The sequence below is a fragment of the Eleginops maclovinus genome, chromosome 12, assembly GCF_036324505.1.
Source record: "Eleginops maclovinus isolate JMC-PN-2008 ecotype Puerto Natales chromosome 12, JC_Emac_rtc_rv5, whole genome shotgun sequence".
In the NCBI taxonomy this organism is placed as follows: domain Eukaryota; kingdom Metazoa; phylum Chordata; class Actinopteri; order Perciformes; family Eleginopidae; genus Eleginops; species Eleginops maclovinus.
The window spans coordinates 14,626,206-14,649,544 of record NC_086360.1 but is presented as its reverse complement, the minus strand read 5'-3'; the positions used below and the strand labels follow the sequence as shown (position 1 = coordinate 14,649,544).

The 23,339-nt window shown below is 40.9% G+C and overlaps 2 protein-coding genes across 3 annotated transcripts in view; both read left to right on the top strand.

Annotated features, from left to right (window-relative positions):
• dock8 (dedicator of cytokinesis 8) overlaps positions 1–11,289 on the top strand; it is a 50,105-nt gene extending 38,816 nt beyond the window's left edge. The window contains 11 exon segments of the mRNA XM_063896682.1: positions 6–106; positions 1,478–1,670; positions 2,222–2,365; positions 2,791–2,922; positions 3,145–3,279; positions 3,778–3,867; positions 4,388–4,624; positions 4,724–4,867; positions 5,994–6,100; positions 8,687–8,857; positions 9,605–11,289. Coding sequence (XP_063752752.1) covers positions 6–106; positions 1,478–1,670; positions 2,222–2,365; positions 2,791–2,922; positions 3,145–3,279; positions 3,778–3,867; positions 4,388–4,624; positions 4,724–4,867; positions 5,994–6,100; positions 8,687–8,857; positions 9,605–9,656 — 1,506 coding nt within the window. The 3' untranslated portion in view covers positions 9,657–11,289.
• Positions 11,290–11,736: 447 nt separating this feature from the next.
• Positions 11,737–23,339, top strand: part of aopep (aminopeptidase O (putative)) — a 65,515-nt gene continuing 53,912 nt past the window's right edge. Inside the window, exons 1-7 of one of the 2 annotated variants that reach the window (XM_063897980.1) lie at positions 12,241–12,385; positions 12,841–13,708; positions 14,262–14,431; positions 14,954–15,200; positions 15,649–15,804; positions 15,980–16,193; positions 16,679–16,803. In XM_063897980.1, the coding sequence (XP_063754050.1) occupies positions 12,876–13,708; positions 14,262–14,431; positions 14,954–15,200; positions 15,649–15,804; positions 15,980–16,193; positions 16,679–16,803 (1,745 nt within the window). In that variant the 5' untranslated portion in view covers positions 12,241–12,385; positions 12,841–12,875. Of the gene's footprint in view, positions 11,760–12,240; positions 12,386–12,840; positions 13,709–14,261; positions 14,432–14,953; positions 15,201–15,648; positions 15,805–15,979; positions 16,194–16,678; positions 16,804–23,339 lie in introns of those variants that run through there. The other variant, XM_063897981.1, reaches the window with a different exon arrangement.

The window sequence follows — 23,339 nt, the reverse complement described above, 5'->3', positions numbered from 1 at the left end:
TTCAGGTAGATGAGCTTCTAAGAAACCTTAACAGTATTTTGTCAGACACGGTGAAGATGAGGGAGTTCCAGGAAGATCCTGAGATGCTCATGGACCTCATGTATAGGTGAGAAACACCACCATCGTCGTCATTGGCATCCTCCGTCATTGGCATCCTCCGTCATTGGCATCCTCCGTCATTGGCATCCTCCGTCATTGGCTGTCTCCTGGTCTCTCTGTTTTCAGTGTCTCTCCCCTTTCTTCTTCATCACCCTGTGGCTTCTTGTTATGTTGTACTGCTGGTTCCTATTTCTCTGTGGTCTGGGCTGTTTTGCCTTTATTTGCTGCCCTCACTATGGTAACCATGTGGTAGCAGTTTAGTATCCTGATCTGGCTTTGTGTATATGCAAATGAAACAGTGTGTTTGTACGAGCGTGTGTGTGTGTGTGTGTGTGTGTGTGTGTGTGTGTGTGTGTGTGAGAGAACACGAAGGGGAAACAGCAGGACAAAGGGAGTACTGTACATGTGCTGTGTGTTGATATAGGCACTTTACCTCAACATGCTCTTGTGTCTCTTACATGTGTCATTTATCTTTCACCTTTCTGTTTGGGTTTTGGTCTCAGTCACTTGGTGAGTGTTTGACGGCTGCACAGAATGAGCCGTTAGTTTTACACACTAACCTAGGCTCACCCCAACGTTTACCTCCAAGCCCCCAAACACACAGGTCATTGATGCATACCACATTTGGTCTCCAGATGCTTGAATTAATTTGTATAGTATAGTGACTCACCTGCTTTATAAATACATTCATTCAAAGCATTTCAGATTTATTCCCTTGCTGTCAGGCTAATGATTATTCATGCATTACACGTACAGGAAAGCATCTTCCATATTTTTTGTTGGCCTTAAAATCTCTAAACAACACAAATACTTCCATGGCCATCACACTCACTCCCAGGAACTTTAAAAAAAACGTTTAGTCGCTACTGTATACGAAGACATCCATTTAATCCTATACTGTATGTATAATTGAGCAAGGTTCAAATGACACGAGTGTGCAACATGAAGTCAGTTTAAATGCTAAGGTGGGCTTAAAAAAAGCATAAAACTTAACAGGTAATATATTTAAAAAAATGTATGAGCTCAAAATGTCTGTATGTGAATGTTAGTTCGCTCACTTGCTTCAGTTTGCTGTAACATTATCGCAGGGTTTTTTCCTTCTGGTTTATAACAAATGCATTAGGTTTTTGTTGTAGTTGGGATTATTTGTCAACATAAACATTGTCACAAAATGCATCCTGATTGCAGCACACCTAATTTAGTATGGTGGTTGTTGTTGTTGATTTGTCCACATAGATAGTCCCCTGTCCATGTTGTATTTATAGGCAATGTATTTGCTGACCTTTGAAAAAGAAATGTTATTTGACTTGTACCTGGTTAAATAATAGAAGAAAATTGGAAAAATAACCACAATGTCCCTCTTCTCGCTTTTTTTCAGGATAGCAAAGGGCTACCAGACGTCTCCTGACCTCCGTCTGACCTGGCTACAAAACATGGCAGAGAAACACAACAACAGGAAGTGTTACACTGAGTCGGCTATGTGTCTGGTACACGCTGCTGCACTGGTTGCCGAGTATCTCAGCATGCTGGAAGATCACAAGTACCTGCCTGTTGGCAGTGTCACTTTTCAGGTAGATAAGACAAATTCTCACCAAACTAGCTTAAGTTTACAGCCACCAAAAATAAGCATTTGCATTTGTTGTTTGTGACTCTTTGGTTGTACATAAGCAAACCCTTCCCTGCAAAACACACACAAGTCCCCAAGGATTTGTTCCAAATTTGGCTGTTTGTGTCCAGAGGGGGGAGCTGTACTCTCACAGCGTCAACATATGAATATGGTGGCCTGGTAGCACTGTCTAGCACAATGCTTTTGAAGTTAAAGGGTAGAGAAAAGCAAATGTGCTCCTTTGGGAACAGCGAACAGCCTGTTCCCCTGAACTGAAAACAAACAGCAGTAGCTGTGATGGTGGAGATATCGATGAGCTTTGTCACACACATGACCTCTGTGGTGCCCAGGTACAGGACACTCTAACCTGCAGCAGTCAGCAGGTCATTGATTGGATGCTTATCAAATTAGTTCCGTTTCCCACTGTAGGACATCTCCTTTTTAAAGTCAGCCATATGATTGATTATTTGATTAAGACGGCTAATTGATTGATTACCTCACTGATTTTCTCCTCAGAACATCTCCCCCAACGTGCTGGAGGAGTCAGCAGTGTCGGATGACATCCTGTCCCCGGACGAGGACGGGGTGTGTTCAGGACGCTACTTCACTGAGAGCGGCCTGGTGGGATTGCTCGAGCAGGCTGCTGAGCTCTTCAGCAATGTGAGACATGAAGCTGCACTGATATTGCATTTTTCTTAGATAGAAACCTGCTTTTCGTTCTTGAATACATAATTCAAACTAGGGTTGTTATGTAAATTCCCCCAAAACATTTTTACTGTACGTTACGGTATCATATAAATTTGAATATCCAATACCTGTAAATGTGTTACCTTTATACCGTTAGTACCCTACTACATACTTATTCTTCTTATTAAGTTTTGAGTAACGTGTATGTGTACACTGGAAAACTTGTTCTTGTGGATAAGGGGAACAACATCTAGGTATTTACTATTATATTCTTCACTTAAATCTCTTTTATTATTGATAGTTAATAAAAAGTTAATGTTTTTATTTTTACCTGCAAATGTTTCCTCTCTGTATATTGTATGTGGTCGTGCTAACAACAGTGATGGCTGTCTCATCAGGGTGGGCTCTTTGAGGCAGTAAATGAGGTCTACAAGATCATCATACCAATTCTAGAGGCTCACAGAGATTTCAGAAAACTGGCCTCCACTCATGACAAACTGCAGATAGCCTTTGATAACATCATTAAGAAGGTAATAACTGTGTGGCCCTGTATTTGCTGCTTCATGTATTTAATAAAGGTTAAAGTAAGCAGAATGGAAAAGTAATTTAAAACTAATTTGTTACCTTAAATTACCTTAGAAAAACTTTGCATTACAAAGACAAGTAAACTATTAACATAATGGGAAACAATATGTAACTTATGTCATACTGATTAGAGAGACATATGAAATGTCCTGTTTGTTTCCCTCCAGGGCCACAAGAGGATGTTTGGAACATATTTCCGGGTAGGTTTTTATGGGGCCAAGTTTGGCGACCTAGACGAACGGGAATTCATTTACAAGGAGCCAGGGATCACACATCTGCCTGAGATATCACACAGGCTGGAGGTACGTGTGTGTGCGTGTGTGTGTGCGTGTGTGTGTGTGTGTGTGTGTGTGTGTGTGTGTGTGTGTGTGTGTGTGTGTGTGTGTGAGAATAATGTGTGATTGAGGTGGGAAAAGGGAAGATGGTATCTGGCTTGACTGATGGAATCTGATAATGACTGAGTTACTTTAACTTGAATAAAATGACTGAAGGCAAGACTCACAATCATCCATTTGATTTTTAGAGAGCTTGGAAAACTTGGCATTCATTTCAATGCCTAAAAATATAAATAATGTCATGTAGACTAATACAGTCTGCGTCACTCTTGAATCAAAGTAAATGAATCAGTATCTTAAGGACTTCGAAGAGATTTCAGGCTTTTAAGTGTTCTTCTCACAATTTATTCCTAAAGGAAGACTCTTGAATGGCAGGGAAATCTGCATGATATTTGCACTGAAAGCATGACAGGCTATATTTTGAACAATACTCTACACTAACAACACAATTTCTCCCACTCTTAGAATTTTTACAGTCAGTGTTTTGGAGAAGACGCATTTACGATGATCAAGGACTCCACACCAGTGGACAGAAAACAACTCAACCGCAACAAGGTAGGTGATCATAATGTCACACGACTGGTTGCTGTTACATGACTGTAGTGTCCTAAAAAATATTATTGTTGTTGCTGGTTAGGTTTAACCTTTGCATCACCAAATGCTAAAAATGTTATATTACTTAAAAAATGTTTATGATGAAGTAACTAGGACTCTTCTGTTATCTTAGTTTGAATACATTCAGTAGTAAGTATGATATGAAGTATGACATTATGTCTTATGAATGGCAATGAAATTATCTAGTGTGTATAAAATATGTAAAGTCAGAGCTTTAATAATAAAAGAAAATATCAAATAATGTCAGACATACAATGTTAAACATTACCCGGCTACAGTTTAAAATACTTGATTTCCTTATTTAGACATCATAAACAGTATATATAACATACAAATCTGAATGACGTGGAAAACAAACGCATAAAAAAACAAACACCTTTGTGCAAGGTATATTTTCCTTTTTTCTGCTCAGACGTATTGAAAAGCTGCCAGTAAATAATTAAATACCACTCCTCTTCAGGCCTATATCCAGATCACCTACGTGGAGCCCTACTTCGATGACTATGAGATGAAAGACCGGCTGACAAACTTTGAGAAGAACTTCAACCTGCGGCGTTTCATGTACACCACTCCCTTCACCAAAAGCGGACGGCCGCGGGGGGAACTCAATGAGCAGTACAAGAGAAAGACCATCCTCACCACCATGCATGCCTTCCCCTACGTCAAGACTCGCATCAACGTCATCCAGAAAGAGGAGGTAAGGGTCAGATTCCTGGTGTAGTACATAGAACAATTTAACACATTCTGGCATTTGCAGCAGTACATTTGTACAACATTTCCTTTCTCTTGTTTCCAGTTTGATCTGACTCCTATTGAAGTGGCCATAGAAGACATGCAGAAGAAGACAAGAGAGCTAGCAGTTGCCACACATAGAGAGCAGCCTGATGCTAAGATGTTGCAGATGCTGCTACAAGGCTCTGTGGGAGCAACTGTTAACCAGGTATGAGCATTGCAGATGTTGAATGAAGGCACTGTTTCGTTTTTACGCTACCGTATGTCTGTTCATATTAGAGCTGAAATTAGGACTTAATTCATGCTCATCCAAATGAAAGCTGTTCTCCCAAAGAACTGTGATTGTTCTTTGTATCATACATAGCCCTTTTGTCCTCTGAGTGTTCCCTCCTAATGTGCTGGGGGAAAATAAACCAGAATAATTTAACCCTATTTATCTTATCACATTTACAGTTTCCATTGTAGTCACAGAGTGCAGGTGGCAGACATGACAGTGATCACACATCAAAGCCTTCAACCCCGCCACAACCCTAATCCCTTTTCCCCTGATTTAGTTAAAACGTCAATTCATGGGCCTTCTTTGCTTTCATGTCCCTGCTGCACGCCATGCTGAACCGGAGGTCTCTTTGATCTGATAGCTTCCAGGTCCTGCCAGCCTGCAGAATGTTAGAGTAATGATGAAGCTAGATACAGCGTCTCCACTCCCTCCCCCTATGCTTTATCTTCCAGTGTCTAATCTGACAGGTCCCTCGCTCCAACCTGATGGTTGTATACATAACGCTAATGCTCAGCAGCTCCGTAAACATATAACTCTTGACTGTAATCAGCACAGGAGGCTGTGTTTCTGTGTGCGAGTCTGCAGCTCAGACATGAGAGTGAGGCCCAGTCTCTGTGCGTTTATGATGCTAATCAGAGCTGTTTAACTGCGCCTGATGCAGGCACTGTTGCAAGCATGCTGTGGTTTTATGATGAATATAAGTTAGGATAACAAGATCTCATACTGGGCAAATGGGAGCCAAATGGTGGGTGTATACAGGGATAGTGGGGACATTAGCCATGCAGGAGGCTAATCATGGCTCATTTTACATTCTGATATCTTCCTCATGTTGTAGTTTAGCATCTCGGTCTTGCATTAGGGATTCAGTTTTGGTCAGTCATTTCCCCCTGTCTGAAAGAGGAGCACTCATCCCTCCTTTTGTTCGTAAGCTCTTAAACGTTTCCTCTCTTTCCTTCCTTCCTCCATTCTGTTTTTGCTTTCTCTTTCTTGGTCTTTCTAACCCTGTCCCTTTGTTTTTGTTCCTTTCCTCCTCTCTCCGCCCCCCCCCCCTTTGTAGGGCCCATTGGAGGTAGCCCAGGTCTTCCTGAATGAGATCCCAGCAGACCCGAAGCTCTTCCGTCACCACAATAAACTGCGATTGTGTTTCAAAGAGTTTATAATGAGGTAAGATACGATCAAAAAAACACCACCAAGTGATGACACACTGAACCAAAGTCGTGCTAAAATGAGAACAAAAAACCCACAACACAACAACTCGAAAACAAGTGAGTGCATGGTAGGCTAATAAAAAACCAAAAGGAACTGTTTTACGTAAATTAGAATTTCTGTTTCCCTTGATTGTTACCAGTGGTTGGCCCCGGCTCAGTAGGTGGAAGCACGGAATAATACTTCAGAGATATATCCAAGTAGAAAATTCATTTTTTTTGTGAAACTGAAAATCTCCTCCAGGATGCTCTATGTACACATCATTACTGGTGTTAGGGACGGAAGATAAAAGAAAGCTGTAGACAACTGTGACTGATGGAGATGGATATCCCTTTTAAACAGAGTGTCAGTCAAGAGACGATCAGAGATGGAAGTGATAATTGGCACTATAGTGCACACCAGATGATAGTATAAAAAACTCAAACAGGTACAGTAAGAGGAGTGTGAAATAATGAAACACATTGCGACAGGAGATTTTTTTCATTTGACAGTGGAAGCTATTTTTCCTGATATCACTGAGCACTTTTTCTTCTTGAGTTGCAAAGGTTTATTGTTCCTAAGAGTTTAATTATGTATTTAATATTCACAACGTGTGTGTGTGTGTGTGTGTGTGTGTGTGTGTGTGTGTGTGTGTGTGTGTGTGTGTGTGTGTGTGTGTGTGTGTGTGTGTGTGTGTGTGTGTGTGTGTGTGTGTGTGTGTGTGTGTGTGTGTGTGTGTGTGTGTGTGTGTGTGTGTGTGTGTGTGTGTGTGTGTGTGTGTGTGTGTGTGTACTTTCGTCTCTTGGGGGTTTGCATTGCTTCCAAGAGGTGTTTTTCATTTTCTAACCCTCATGTCACATTCCAGCTGCCTTGATTGCTACAAGCAGGTTGGCAAATATTTACTGTAATTTCATAAGGGTTTATTTTTCTATCCTAAATCCAAGAAAGCTGGAACTGGACCGTTTTTATGCCAATCTTCTTGACAGTTGAGCTCTGATCAAATCCAGTCTTGTTTTTTTTTTTAACCTTGGTCATCTTTTTCCCTCGAATGAATTACATGTATTCCCTCAAAAATAGTATGTCCCTAAGACGTCGAACCTCACATATGAGCACATTATCTGCTTTGCAACTAATTACTGTGAACGCTGCATTTTAACCGCCTAATCGTTATTTTTAACAGATGTAAGGTTCAGGGTAGATCTGCATTAAATAGCTCATATTGTATATCACAAGAGTAAACTAAGGGTAAAAGAGCCATACATATTTTGACTAAAAAACACTTGAGTTGTTGTGGCTGGAAAAATCCTTTAGTATTGTGAACTGTCCTTAATGCTCATTGCCCTGCCAATTTACCATATACTGTTAAGAGACTGATTTGTCATATTCTGCGCTTTAAAAGGAATAGACTCTGACATGTTTTTGCAATTATTCTTGCATACTCGGAGGATGAAACCCTCTTTATTGTCACATACATGCACACAGCAGAGCACACACAGTGAAATTGGTCCTCTGCATTTAACCCATCCTAGTACTAGGAGCAGTGGGCAGCTACCGTGCAGCGCCCGGGGAGCAATGGGGAGGGGGGATTGGAGTTGTCCAGTGCCTTGCTCAAGGGCACCACAGCAGGACCCAGGAGGTGAACTGGGACCTCTCCAAGTAGCAGTCCACTTTCCATATTTCAAGTCTGTTTGGGGACTTGAACTGGCGACCCTAAAATTCCCAGTCCAAGCCCCTACTGACTGAGCCACTGCATTTGACCCATCCTAGTGTAACAAGCGGTGGGCTGCCATTATGTACGGCGCCCGGGGAGCAGTGTAGGTAACGGTGCCTTGCTCAGGGACACCAAGGTAACAACTTGGTCTTTCAGGGACTTGAACTGGTGACCTTCCAGTTCCCAGGCCAAGCCCCTATGGACTTTGCCACCACCGCCCTACTTTGCCACCACCGCCCTGCTTTGTGTGTTTTGTATTACATATAAGATAAGATGTACTTTATTGATCCCAAATTGGAAAATGTTTTCCGATGTCATGATAGAGGACTATGGGGGGACTAGAAATATTTCCTCGGTTCTTTGTTCAGCTCATATCTGTTTGACAAAAGGGCTTTTGTTTGTTTAGTCATTAGTGATTCGGAGATTTACCTTTGCTGACCATTTTGACTGTGTTTTTATACATTTATACAGCCTTATGGGTCATTTACAGTTTAGCTCACATTCTAGCCAAGGGACTTGAAAATATCTGATTGGTCAGTTGCTTACTGTACAGACAAGTACATGGTTATCTCACATTTGAGAGTTCTGGCATGCAAATCAGTCCAATTTATGTCAAGTAGTTACAGGATGTTATTAGAATGAAACAGTGCAGTGCATTTCTAGGGGCTTAAGGACAGAGAGGGGATTATGGCAAGATTGTTTCGCATAAAGTCATTGTAGAAGCTGTTATTAAGTTAGAGGTTATTGCATTATGAAGGTCCTGGAGTTAAGCAATTTATTACCTTATTAGCTCATGAACTGTAAAAAATGAAAATATATTTTAAACAGATTCCACCTTGTTTTTTGCACTTTAGGTGTGGTGAGGCAGTTGAGAAGAACAAGCACCTGATCACTTTTGACCAGAAAGAGTACCAGCAGGAGCTGAAAAAGAACTATAACCGCCTTAGAGAGAACCTGAGGCCGATGCTGGAGAGGAAGATTCCTGAGCTCTATAAACCCATCATCAGGCCTCGGCTGGAGAACAGGTAAACAGACCCTCCAGGTCAAACAGCCAATACTGTTTTGACAAGAGATGCCAGTGAGAAAAAACAACACATGTCATTGATCTTGTCATCACTCTGGAATTGCTGAACACAAAGGAAAGTGAAAACAAATGGAATTGAGCAGGGATCCATTCACACTGCCTCAACAAATATTGATAGCTAAGCCAGAGCCACTATACACAGAGTGAGTGTTGAAGCAAGGCCATGGCCACTGGGCATGCATGTGTAAGCAAAGACTGACTGCGCACTAAGTGCTTTTATGATCGATCATAGTAATCTTGATACAATGCATGTCCAGACTGAGGAATAAGTATGTTCCTCAAAGGATACTCATCACAAAAATGTAGATGTTTACATCGATTACTCCGCCTCTGGAAGAATAGAGCCTCCAACAACAGTTTCTTGTTGTTGGTAGAATATACTGTAACTTAGATGAGGAATGATACCAACTCCAGCATAGTTGAATTTAGTGTGAATATTGATATTTGTCAATAAAATATAGTTTATCAACACATATTAATATATAGTAACAGATGAATCTGCAAGAGATTCTTACCGGCCAATACAATAGACATTTATTTTGTGCCTTGCTCATGAAAACATTAACTTATGCTCCTAAACTTACTTGCATTGAGCAATCCTTCTTCTCTTCCTCATTATCATCATCATTTTCTTGTGTTTTTGTGTTTTCCCTTCATCCCTCATCCACTTGTCCTCTCCATCTCACAGGGATTCCTTCAAACGTCTAAGTTTCCGCAAAACTCAGGAGGAAAACTCCTGAGATGCCATGGCTTGTCTAAGAGTGAGCGCTATGGAGAGGAAGGGGAGGTTGTCAAACAACTGTGACAGGAAAAGAGAAGATGAGATGAAAGAGGAGAACAATGAGGAAAGGAGCTGCTGGTGGTACCTTTGCACTCCTCTGCGCTGGAGCAGTACTTTCTCTCCACAATAGAGGAGTCTTAGTTTCTCAACAGTTCAGCAGTGTTTATTAACGTCTGTTGAACGTCCACTTTTGAGATTTTTTTGTTGTTTGTTACAGGAGGCAAAATGGAGAGTGAGCACATAAACATAAGGAGGTGGGAAACTCAAGCAAAGTGTAGCTTATGGAGCACTTCACTGTTAAATCTTCAGATGCTTTGGCTCTGTTGATTTCTCTTTTTATATAATGCAAGTCCTTACAATGCTGCAAACGTTTCCTGTGGGTTGGTTCCTCTCTGTTGTCCTTGCTGGCCCAGGGCCTGTATGTGTGCTAATAATGCTTATGTCCTGTGTGTATATGTATGTAAATGTGTGAATGGATGTCTGTTTTTTTAAGGTAATGTATGGAGCAGAAAGTTGTTGGGGTCATACTGAAGTCCCTTTGTACTTAATAATGATAAATGATTCTGTTGTGTGCTAAAATGCCTCTGAAATTCCACTCTGGGGGTGTCTAGGCATGAAATGGATGGGATGGATTTTTGCACTGGAGATATAGACACACTTTCCAGTGTTAGCAGTTGAGGCCATTATCATCTTAATATTGTAATAAATACAGTAACTGGCCATGTAGCTAATGGAAGAGTTTAACTTATTGAGAGTTATCTGATGTAATTACACAGGAGGCAGATAGACTTATCTGAAACTTTTCTTTAATCCACATTTTGTATAGTAGAGGTATTATGACGGATCGTTAAGATGTTTACAAAGTATGACAAAACAGTTTTGCTTTACAATTTGATGGAAATGTGTTTTTAGGTAAATAACAGCAATAAAGGATTCAGTGACTAAGCTGTAACAATCTCAGTGTATGTTCTATTAGCTTCAGTACCTGTTTGTAAATAGTCCACTTCATACAATAGACACAGTGCCAAATTGAATTCCTTACTTACTTACTAAGGAACTGAGATACTTAACGAGAAATGTAACATTTCGTCACTCCACATATCTGTGCTTTGCATTGTGAATTATGTTTACTCCATATGTCTGAATAAATCCCAGAGGAGAAATGTACTAAATCTTTGGCGTATTGGCAATTTTATTTGATTTGACATTCATGAAAAAACTCATATCATTGTTGTTATGTTGCACCTCATCATGCATTTTAGTAATGAAAGCCTTTATGCTCTGTTTCTAGGTACATCTCTTATTTTGTAACTGTAGAATGTTGAAAATGACTAAATAAGATAATAAAAGTCATACAGGGTGTGTATTTATTGTGAGTATTAATTCAAATGTATACCTATTTTTGTAATATGCAATACATTGCTAAAATGTGTAGATATAAAATCTGTTTTGTAGGCACTGGAGACTGCATTTATGCTTCTTTATCTTTACATCATACCTGTTTTGTTTCATTAAACGTGGATTTTCGGTGTCATGCATAGCCAACAATGCTGTCGAAGCACCTGAATAAAATCTAATATGCACATTTGTCATCACTGCGTTTAGTGACTCATTTTTAAAATTGGGTTAATTAGGTCAAATTGAAATGGCCTTTCTATAAATATGTGTTATTGCGATAATAAACTAACAATATTTTCATATAAAAGGCTCACCATTGAGCCATATTATCCAGTCCATCCCATTAGTTTTATGAAATATTTTCTACTACTACTTTTGTTTTTTTTATGATGTTTACATCCAGAAAATGTATTTCTCGTTTTACTGATGCATAATGTATCTGTGGTTAAAAATATATATTTATATAAATATATATATATATATATATATTAATATAGAGCTACATGTATATACATATTTATTTTTACGTATATATATATATACGTTGGTGCGAGAATCTTGTATACATTTAAAACATTGAAAGAATCTGCGGGAAAAACTACAATCGTTTGCTGTCGCGTCAATATGACGTCATCACTAAACGACGTTGACATGGCGGATAAAGGTTTGTTGTACATTTCATTCACAAAAGCGAGTACTTGTGATGGCCATCGGTATGTCAACAGTTGTCTTTTTTATTACATTTTCTTTAAATCTCGGTTAGCTGGCGTGATGCTGGTGATTAATGACGACGTTCCCGTTGTAGTTTAGGATGTTGTGTTTGCGTTACAGAAACCACACTTCTATTACAAAGTTAGCCCAAACCGGTGTGATACAGTCATCTTCAGGCCAACTTAAAGTTTGAAACTCAAATCCTGATAACTCGACTTCTCTGTGCCGTTTTTTTACTGCTCTGTCAGGTCCTCTCACACACATAAATGCGACTAAGGTCGTCACGAGGTACTGAAACTCCACAGACAAGTTTATTAATTCCTCCATGAAATAAACATTTATTCAGGCAATAACATATATATATATATATATAAAATTGGGTTATCTTTCTTTACTCCACTACTAGTCTTTCGTCGTTGTTCCATTATAGTAATATGCAGAAATGTAAAGACCATTATTACTAGGAGCAGTCAGGTAAGCAGACGTTTTTAGCCAACCTCCTTTTTTGTGAGTGTGTTTACTCATAATGTTATACATCTCCTGCCCTGAAAAAGCTCTGAGGATTTCCTGCTGCAAATGGTAATTGCACTTCTGTCTTGCCAAGTCTGCTTCTTGCCCCAAGCAGGCTAAATGCAAGGATTCTGATGGCAAAAACTCTGATATTCAGCACGAGAGCTTAAATGTAGGCTGCTGTTTCTGGTGCTGGGTTTATGTGTTTTACTTGTACAGTACAGCTTAGTTAAAAAAGCTCAAAACAGGAATCTAAAAGTTCTTTCCTGTTTGTCATAATTTTGGAATGTGTGAAATGGTATTTGGCATTTCAGTTTGACTTTAGCATACAGACACTGACATAATTTTGGCTTACCACTGTAACCTGGCAGAACACTTAATTCACAAACTTAAGTAAACCGGGAACACAGGAAGCTAAAGACTATCAACTAATGGTTTGGTCTACAACTACATAAACCCATACTCTGTCATTTAAATGTTTGAAACAGAAATAAATAAAGCTTTATTTTTGGTTTGCATCCTAGATTTGGCAGCCCAGCTTTGACACCATTTGTATGACATGCAGCCAGACAAGGACCTAAACCCTGACACAGATGACCTTCCACTCCGAGCCAATACTAACCACATATTTGTCAGACATTATGTGTTGGACCTGACACTTCATTTTGACAGGAGGGTCATCAGTGGTAGTGTCGTTCTGTTCCTAGAGCCTTTCTCTGGATCGGGGTCTAAGACTGAGGATGGCATTGGACCTGGAATTTGCACTATAGGGGCCGGAAGGAGTCACGATGTATATGTGTGCAGATCTCATGATGAGGACACAGTGGAGGAGGGTACAGAAGGAATTGGGAAGGCTACACCAAAGGTGGAGAAGATGCTTGGCACTGGAGAAAAAGATGGAGCTGAATTTCAGGCTCTGTCTGGCGCAGGGCCACAGATTCCAGCTGAAACCAAAATGATTCAGTCTTCACATTTGTGGGAAACAACTGCTGATGGTGATTTCACCTTAGTGCTGGACTGCTGTGACCTCCATGTGTCAAAGGTGGAAGAGGTGGACATCTCCTCTCTGTCGGCCATGTCTGGCCTCCAACCAGAGTTTGCATCTGAGAGTTCAGGTATCGGATTAGTGAACCCACAAACAGCCTTTATTCAGAACCTTATCTCTATGCCCTCTGACCAGTGGAAGCAGAAGCACCAGCTCTTTTCGCTGTTCAGCCATGCCCCTGGTGCTCAGGATTGCTGCTCACTGCAATTTTATAGAGACCAGTGGAGCCTGCAGGTGAGGAAGAAAGGGGTCGCCTCACCTCAGGAGTTTCCTCGTGCTCTCAGGATCTGCTATGAGACAAGACCAACAGGAGGCTCCGTGAGGTGGACCAAGGACCAGGACAACAGGTTGTTTAATCAATTATCAATTTATATTAGGACATGGAATGTTTTCCGGTCCTTCAAATAAATGGTTTATAAAAACAAACACAAAAAGCCTTTTTTGTATACTCCTGTGTGAATTAAATATTTATCAAATAAAAATAACTGAGTATTTTAGTACTTTTTTGCAACGTGTAAAACTATTTAGAAGAAAATCATACATTTAGGGCTATACTGCATCACTATAGAAATGACATAAAGAAATGAATACATAAGATATTTTAATATAATTTCTAAGATATGTATTGTCATATAGCTCAGCCCTATTAGTATAACACCACTTATTCCTATAGAACTGGTGGCAGATGTCCAACTTCCTTTCAGGAATTACAGTGTACATTTTTGAGCTTGACATGTTAGAACAGAATAATACTAATTCATTAATTCACTAAATCGTGCTTCAAGCTATTATATTAGTTTTTTGTGTGTAGATGCTATTATGTGCATGTGTGTGTGTTTGGTGTATCCTTTGAGCATTGAAATAGGGTTGTTTATAGTTTACCATTGTTTACCCTTCCAGGGTGTGTGTTTACACCGCCGGTTCTCCCATCAACAACCGAGCCCTCTTCCCCTGCCAGGAGCCGCCTGTTGCCATGTCAACATGGCAGGCAACAGTGCGGGCCCCCAGTGAGTGTGTGGTTTTGATGAGCGGGGAGGAGGAGGCTGTACCTTTTGGGGACGGGAACACAAGTAAGCTTATTTTATTTTTTTGACAACCTGTAGAAATCATGTCGATTTTATTTTTAAATCAAAAGCTTAAAATCAAAAATTTGCCTCAGAGGGCTTTCCTTACATGAAAATATGTCTTATCTTTAATTTACTTTAAGTTATTTTAATTTATGTGAAGGTGCACAATTAGAAGACATCTGATCTACCATCAGAGCTCGAAAAATACAAATAGTCATAGTTTAAAAAAAACATTTGAAGGAAATGAATGCAGCGTCACAAGTTATTGTCAATTGACGGAATACAACATACTATATTAGGTTGAAATATTTGAAAGGTTGGCATGGATCGGGATTGGTAAGGGGTAAATAAAACTATGTAATATGAACACAATGTCAGACTAAATCGTGAAGTGAAACAAAATGGAACCTTCTGTCCAAATAATTCCTTAATTTCTCTCGCAATGCTTTCTTACTGCCTTTTATCCCCTCCATTTCCCTAGCATTGACATTTTCATACTCTCTCTTTCCCTTTTGCTCTCTGCAGGCTTGTTAATTTGGAATTACTACGTCACTATGCCCATGCCCGCCTCCACCTTCACCTTGGCAGTGGGCCACTGGCACCAAGTCCCAGCAGAAATTGCTCCAGCAGTGGAAAGAGGGCTGAAGACAGATTGTAGTGAGACTGCCAAACTCGGGGCTAGACCCGGGGAATGGGCCCAGGCTGACCAAATGTCTGGACATAGGAGCTCCATCAGTGAAGTAGTAAAGGGCTCTCCACTCAAGACTGGCAGGTATTTTATTGTTTTTCCTGTATCCAATTCTTCATGTGACATTTCCTTCTCTTCAGACTGTTATTAACCCAGGTCTGGCCCTTCGAGATTCCATGGAAAAACGTTCCTCTCTCCATACTTAAAATGGTGCAGGCGAAGCTAGGGTGATGGATAGGGTTCACCACTCAATATGCTTTTTATGAAAGGTACAATAAAGCTTTTACCATAGTACCCTGAGTTCAGTGCCCAGCAGAGATTATCTTTGGAGACCAAAATAAGTAAAGCTCACATACTTTTTTATGGAGGTACAGGATGTAGAGTGAAGGCTGGGGCATAGTGAGGGCTGGCTTGCTGTGGGCAGGGCAGGGTGGGGCTGGGGTCTCCCTCACCACCGGGCAGCGGGTTGGCAGATCAACCAGTGGTTTCCAGTAATCCTCCTCCTCCTCCCCTCATGGTTTTCCTCCAGCAGCAGCCCAGCTGTAGCGTGCTGCCGGCAGCAGAAATCTCCCGCTACAAGGAAGGCCTTTATTTTCAGTGAGTGGCTGGAAGGAAACTTGGATTTCGCTCAAATCCTTTGGAAGGGTTCTGATGCAGCGGATGGAGTTAGTGATGGACTGGATTTAGGGTGAATGAGATTGCATGTCGGCACCTAGATATTCTTGGATCACTGTGGTTTCCTCCTGTGCCATTTTGGTTTACCAACTCAAGAACTGTATTTAGTTTTTTATTACAAAAGTATGCATTAAATCTTTAGCGTTAACGTTGGATTTATCTCTTATTTCCTGTTTAATCTGCTGCAGCGGAAACCAGACCACCCACTCAGACTCTGCACTCTGTTGCTCTTCCCTTGAGGATGAGACGCACTCTGTAACTGATTATTCAGGCATAGTGGATGACAGCATCTCTTGTTCCCATGACGACTACCCTTGCCGATTTACTGAGGAGTCGGCTAGGTCCCAGCGGGTGATCCCGCACCGTGTGTTTGGCCCCGTCAGCTTGCTGCAGAAGGCCCAGGTGGAGAGCTAATTATATTTCATATGATAAGAAGAGACCAGAGAGTCAGTTAATGTTTGTGTCATTATGTTAGCGGTTTTCAACTGCCACTGTATGACGCTGTGTTCCTGTGAGTGCCACTTCAAACATTCCTCATTCTTTAAATGGGAATTTCCTACTGGAATAACAACAATAAGTATAAGGCCAACAGTGTTTTCTTGTTAGTCAATTATAAGGTGATGATGCCTCTTAGATAAAGGACCAAACATTGAGAAGACACACTAAGAATAGTTACATTTTAAATTGTTTTTTTGAGATATCCTCTTACCTCGAACACATAGGATCATAATAGACATTACATATGTGCAACAGCCAATACATGTACTCACAAACTATTGTATATCCCTCCCATCTGTATCACATACACACATCTGCTTCAAATAAAATGTGCAACTTTATAGTCGTCAGTTGCTTTGTTTTTGAAACTTGTTGCCTTCCTTTTGCAGATGGGAGCCCTTAAACTGTTGCCTCGTTGTTTGGCTGCAGCTCACACCGTTCTGGGGGTCCATCCTTTTCCCCGCCTTGATGTTCTCATCGTCCCAGCAGGCTTCTCAAGTCTAGGCATGGCCAGGTAATAACACCAAGGCCTTTGGTAGAAAATGTGAATTAGGCAAATTGCCGAAGGAACAACGTTTAAGGAAGTTTGGAAGACGTAGCAATCTAGTTGAACAGGCCCAACAATGTAAAAGCTCTGTGTAGTAAATAACTGAGAGATCTTTTTGGAGTTATAGGTGTGTATAGAATTAATGAGACAATAATTTACAAATGTATAACAACAGAAGAAGAAGTTTGTTATGTTATCCTGCTGCTTTTGGTTTGGTTTTTCAAGTAAAACGTTTCTCAATTGCATGATTAATGACATTCTTCACATTCCAAACCCTCTCTCTCTGTCTCAATCTTTTTTGTGGAGATTTTGAACATTGGAATGTTTTACTGAATCCAGGAGTTTAATTCCCTCTAAACTCTCTCTAGTCACTGTCATCTCTTTTTTCTCCAACACATTTGCTTTTAACACTGGCCTGGATGACTTCGAAATCTACTCGCATGTACTGTATGTATTGTTTGAAAAATGATGTTAACATTGTGAGTGTGTGACTAAATTCTGACACTATTGAACATTTGTAACATTACAATAATCAAAAAGCACTAGATTGAAACCAGACATAAGTAAACACATAAAAGTTGGCAGAAAAAGGAGTCTTCAATCTCTTCACCAGGCGTTTAAACCATTTCCATGTCTCCTTTCATTTTACCATCATTAACCCTCTCCATTTCATTATTTTTTATACTCTGTCTCCCTTCTTTCATAACTTTCCTGAAAGGCTCATACTCCTTTTGCATATCCTGTTCCATAACTCACCTCCTCTTTCTTCCCTTCATCCCTTCTTCCATTCCAAACAGCTCTCTTCCTTGAACACATTTCCAACACATCTCTTAACTTGCTCACATTTTTAAGATTTTAACCATATGGTTGAAACTCTCAGTCAAATTTACTGTACACTATCCTTTTATAGGCCCCTTCCTTCAAACATAACATGGTTCTTCTTTTTTAAAATTATTTTCTCCTACCTTTAAAGAACCCATATCCACAAACTAAACCCAGAGCCATGAACCTCTTGTTGACAGAGCTCGCTAACCTCTTCTCCGGGTCCTAGACTTGTGTGTATTTATACACGTATGTTCGAGTTTTAGTGGAGGTCTTAGGGCACCACCATATCTTAGGTGGTATGGCGCAAAGCCTCAGGATGAAAGATTTAATGTACTAGCACTATAAATAATTCTGCAATGTATTTAATTTGTTCTTTCTTTAGCTCCTCTGCCCGTCACTCCTCTTCTATATCCAGCCATCTTTATTGCCATACTCCGATTTTCTGTTGTCTGGCAGTCTTTCCTACTTGTGCCAAAGGAAACCAGCATCATTTAGGCCACTCTGCTCACTGATCATGAAAATCAATAGTGTCCTACTTTTGTCACTTCTTTTCTTCACTTTAGGTTCACTTATTTTCCCTTATCATTGACTCACTTTCTGTTCTTCTCTTTGCCCTTATAATATCCCTGCATCTTCAAGCCCCCTGTGTTTGCTTTCCTTCTCTGTCCTCTCCACTTCTTTGTTTAGTCAATCACTTTTCAGTATGGCCTCTAGCATTTAACAGTAGCAATAGTTTCCCTGGAAATCAAGAGTTATATATTTTCTGCAATATAGTACTTTCAGCTGGCATATAGTATGCCTGTGGATATGACTGAAAGCCAGCTGGTAGCCATATAATCAAATTTAAAGTTGGAAATGGAAGTAAAATAAAAACCATCAATGACTTTGTTGATCAAATAAAAATGATTAGGGTGGTCAGTGAACGTTGTCCCAGTGTCTGCGGTATGCAACCACAGTCTCTCTTTTTTTTGCTCCATTTCACTTCTGCCCAAGGGGCCTTCCTGGAGAAAAGGGCCTCAGACAGGATATGAGCTCATAACTGAATATGTATTCAGCGTGAATATCTGACGTTATAACCATGTGTAGTCTCAATAAGAAATATTTTTGAAGGACAGAGGGTGAAAGGAAGGTCAGCGTCTGGACCTAGTTTATAACTTTGCATACTTATTTTGACTTCTTCTCCAAAAATACAGAGTGCTCTTTGATCCACGGAAAATCTGTCTCCCCGCTGTATTTGTTTTGAACGGACATCAAGTGTTAACAGAGGCAGTTCTGCTGTGGTTGTTGCCTGACGGATATTTTCTTTCCCTTATGAGGATAGCTCCAAGGATCTCAGCCCTCTCGCCCTGGCTGCTTAGACTCCAGTTAGCTGCAGATGACAGTGAAGAGATTTAGGGCCTTCATTAGACCGCACCTGCACTGACTCCCTATAAAACTCTGCATGGTTCCCAACTCAATGTCAAATCATTGCATCCTCCACTCGGTCCGGGTGGTTGGGTCCTGCATGCCTCACCACTTAATCACAGGGTTGTGCCATAAGGAAGCGGGAGGTCAACCAAAATGGAAGCGTAGATTGAGATGAAGATGTGAGATAGATGAAGAGGGTAAAGGAGGGGTGCACAACAGGCCAGCGGACCCCCAGGATGTGGGAGAGGATGTGTGGATTATTCCCAGCAACAAAAGCCATTAGCCCCTGGAAGGACTTCAGAGACTGGTGCTATTTAATCTAGAGATTGGGAGGTATGTGGGCCCCAGTTCTTGGGACCAAGCCAAGTGCAGTTTTTGTGCATCGCCCCAGTGGAAACGGCAGGAGTTAAGGGGCTATGGGACAGGGAGCTGTGGCAAGCCGGGATGAAGCTGTTGTAGCGTGATACAGGGAAGGGAGGGCAGAAGCAAAACAGGGGAGGCTTCAAGTGGCGTGAAGTTTTCATTATGAGATACGAGGGGGAGGGCAGGAAACTGGAGATTAAGGAGTCAAGTAAGGGCAGGTCTTCAGCCTTTGCCACATACACTGCACCCACAGTTCTTTCTGATTCTCACAGACAGACAGACAGACACACAGACACACAGACAGACAGACACACAGACAGACACACACACACACACACACACGCTGTGAGCTATCGACCTGCAAAAAACATAGCGTATATGCAAGACAATAGCTTGATTTCTTTATGTCTCTACACTTTCATTTTTATTTTTCTTCTGTTTCCATGACAAAACTGCCTCAGAGAGTGGAATATAAAGGCACTACTGTGCGTCCTCTGCCCTTGCTGTTAGTAAAACCTTTAAGTCATCGTGAAAGACAACACAGTTGCTGTCTGGAAGCACAGTTAGAAAATCCCTTATAGAAATGAGTTAAATAAGCCCCGTGTCCTCAGTGATTGTAGGACATGGGAATGCTGTAAACCAAGGCTCTAAATATTGTGAATCTGCTCCGAGCTTTTAGGTCAGACCTCCCAGTATATCCTGAACTGAATTTGGGTGTTTGTGTTTTGACATGTGCATTTGTGTCTTTGATTGTTATGTGCCTTAGCTCATTCTACTTTTTTTTTTTATTTGGATGTAATCTCATCACATCTCGACTGCGTCATTTGGTTCCGACCGGGAGTGACAGGAAGGGCAAAGCATTTCCTCTCGCCCTTTGAAGCTGAGGTCTGTGTCCCACAGCGCTGGCTGGACTAATCAGAGTTCTCTGTGTATGCAGTGTGCCCAAATGAAGACATGTCTGACGGCCCTCAGAGAGCGGTGGTTTCCCTGCATTTTATTGAGGAATGACACAAGTGTTGAAACAGGCCTTTTAGTAGTGTGGGTAATGATGGGTTTCGTTTTGCTTAACTGTAGACATGCACATTCCTGTGCTTGTGTTTGTATGAATAGAGTATTGTTCAAATAAGGGTGTTTCGATGTGTATTTAGAGAGATGGTATGACATCAGGAGAATGCTAAATGGATCATTTGTAATTGCTAAAAAAAATGAAGTTATGTTGTTGATGTTGGATCTATCCTTGTGTTGTAGCTGTTATTGAGCCAGATCAACGCGTAAAGCTTTGTTGTTCCTGTTGGGGTTTTTCAGGGACAACGGAAGGGAGGCTCGCCCTGCACCACTTGATGGCGAGCCATGATAAACCCACACATATACATACTTTAATATATCTGTCTCTCAACATGCCTCATTGCATTTCGCAAAATAACAAGAACACATTGCTCTCACAGGCTTCTTGCAAATATGATTATTGCCAAAATGTTTTTTATTCTTTGTAGACATAATTTCCCAAGAGATTACGTTTGTCTTTCTCTTGTTTTCTTTTTATTCCTTTTATGCAAACCTTTCTTCAGGGATGAAAACACAAAGAAATGGAGAAAAAAACGATTGAGTTGTAAAAATGGTTGTTCGTTCTGCAGTACAGCCAAACTATGCAGCCATATAACTGTCACAGTCACTAAGTAAAAAATATGAGCGGTGTATACCTCTTGACCTCTGTAAGTGGCACTGGAGGATTTTCAGCTTGAATTCAGTTGACTGCATTGTTTGTTTATGGGCGCTACGAAGTTAGATTGGCCATTGGTCCCTGTTGGGAGGAAGCGGGGAGCTGGAGGGCCGGGGGGAGCTAGCACCATGCAGGATAATCCCCCGTTGCACTGGAGCTATTTAGTCTACCACCTGAGCTCTTTTCAGAACCAGACCTTGGTTTTTTGGAAGTTTTAAACCATTAACAAGAAATTGCATATTCTTTTAATTACTGCTAACCATTTCCCTTAAAATACGAAATGTTTTTTAGACATTTTTTGTCATAAATGTCTGTAGGGTAGAAAGTGATGTTATTCCCACATGGTAATGCAGCCGTAAGAAGGCATGTTTACTACTAGCTTTCGAACAGCACCCTTACAGCTAAAAAAACATTATCTTCTTAGCTTGTTTAAAGGTCTCCTATCATGCTATATTTGAACAATATATTGTTGGGCAATATCAGTACAAAACATGTCTGTGAAATGTTTTGCTCAAAATACCAAACAGATCACCCATTGTAGCATGCCTCACCCCCCTCTATTTCAGCCCTGTTACCGAAGTGCTGATTCTGTGACTGACGCTTTAAATTTGAGCGGACCTGCAGCTGGCCGCCTTTGGAGCGTCATGAAGCTCTCTGTCTGAAGAGAGGAGTTTCTAACAGCCATACTCAGCTGAACGCTGCCGTGAATAAATCCCATATTATGTTCCATACCACATCAAGCATTATTTCTGAAACACTGCTCAGTGTTTACCGCTGGAACAGTGACATTATATGTATTATATATACAACTACTCTAAGTCCCTCCTGCAGACATCCTGCACAGACACACAGAGGTGCTGCAGAGGGGATTCAGCTCGCGACTGTATATGCGGACGATAGGTTGAGACGTGTCACTTGGCTGGGACATTGCCAGGAATTCAATGTAAAGCCAGCCCACATTTCGGTCATGACGTCATATTGGCAGCAAATCTGGATCAGCTCGTTTGTACCCCCGTTTTTAGAGATGTCGGTTAGGAGGAAAAGACAGAGGGTTGTATTTTCTGACACTTTGTGAGTCTCCTTACCCACCGGGAAAACATATTTATGTATAAAAGACAACAAAAAGTGCATTTTGCATAATAGGGGACCTTTAAAATAAAATAAAAACCTTTCTACCATAATAACCCTTAAACATGCATCTAACTCTTTTGCCTCACTGGCCATGATTCCCCATCCCTTTGCATCCTTACTGAATTGGATCTCCTACATCCTTGTTTACCTGTGCCTGCACCTTCTGTTTGTTCCTTTTTACTCCTTTTCTTTCCCAGTCCTCCCACTGCTGCTTCTCACCTCTTCCTTCAGATGTCTCAGGGGATATCTTGCATTTCTGCTCTCATCTCCGGTTTGATCTGTGAAGTAACACTAGAAGTGTGCGACACAGGTCTGCTCTTTCAGGAGGGACTTGGGAGGTTCAGAGTGGGGAGGGCATGATGTGGGGGGTCTTATTTTTTGGCACGGGAGACAGCTGTTAATCAAATAGTCAAGGATGAGGTGTTTCTTTCTTCTTCTTGAGTGGAGCTCCCTCTCTTCTTTAATCACACAAAAGAGCCTGGAAAGTTTAAAATGGCAGCTCTGCTTGCCTGCACCTGAAAAGAAGGAGAGGGAGTGTCCTGCCTGCCTGTGCACACTTTTAAAGTGATTGCAAGTAGTAAAGTTTTTTAGGTGAGCTATATCTTTTTCTTTACAGCCCCCGGCTGGGCTCCCCTCCTGCTGAACACACGGGACAACCCCAAACCCAACAGACATTGGCTGCTATTATCCATCTCTTCTTGCTTCCTTGTCTCCCATTGGTCAGTCCTTCCTCTGTGCTCCTCATGAAGATCGCACGGTCCAGTTTAGCAGGTCCTTTGTTATTGCAAGAACATTCCTCTCTAGTTGTCCTTAGGGCCTCTCAACTTCCCTTCTCTATCTGCAGTATAGGTTTACCTGCTTTACCTGCTCACATCGAAATGAGCCTCTTTTGTTCCACTACTTGACTTCCTAAATGTTATTGTTGAAAAGCAAGTTGTTATCAACAACAGTAACAATCGTAAAGCATTTAGTGCAATGTACTTTTTAAAATAAATACAAAAATTTGCCGTATATTCTTTGATAGTCATCAGTGGTTGGTACGATGGTGCGTTGCTTT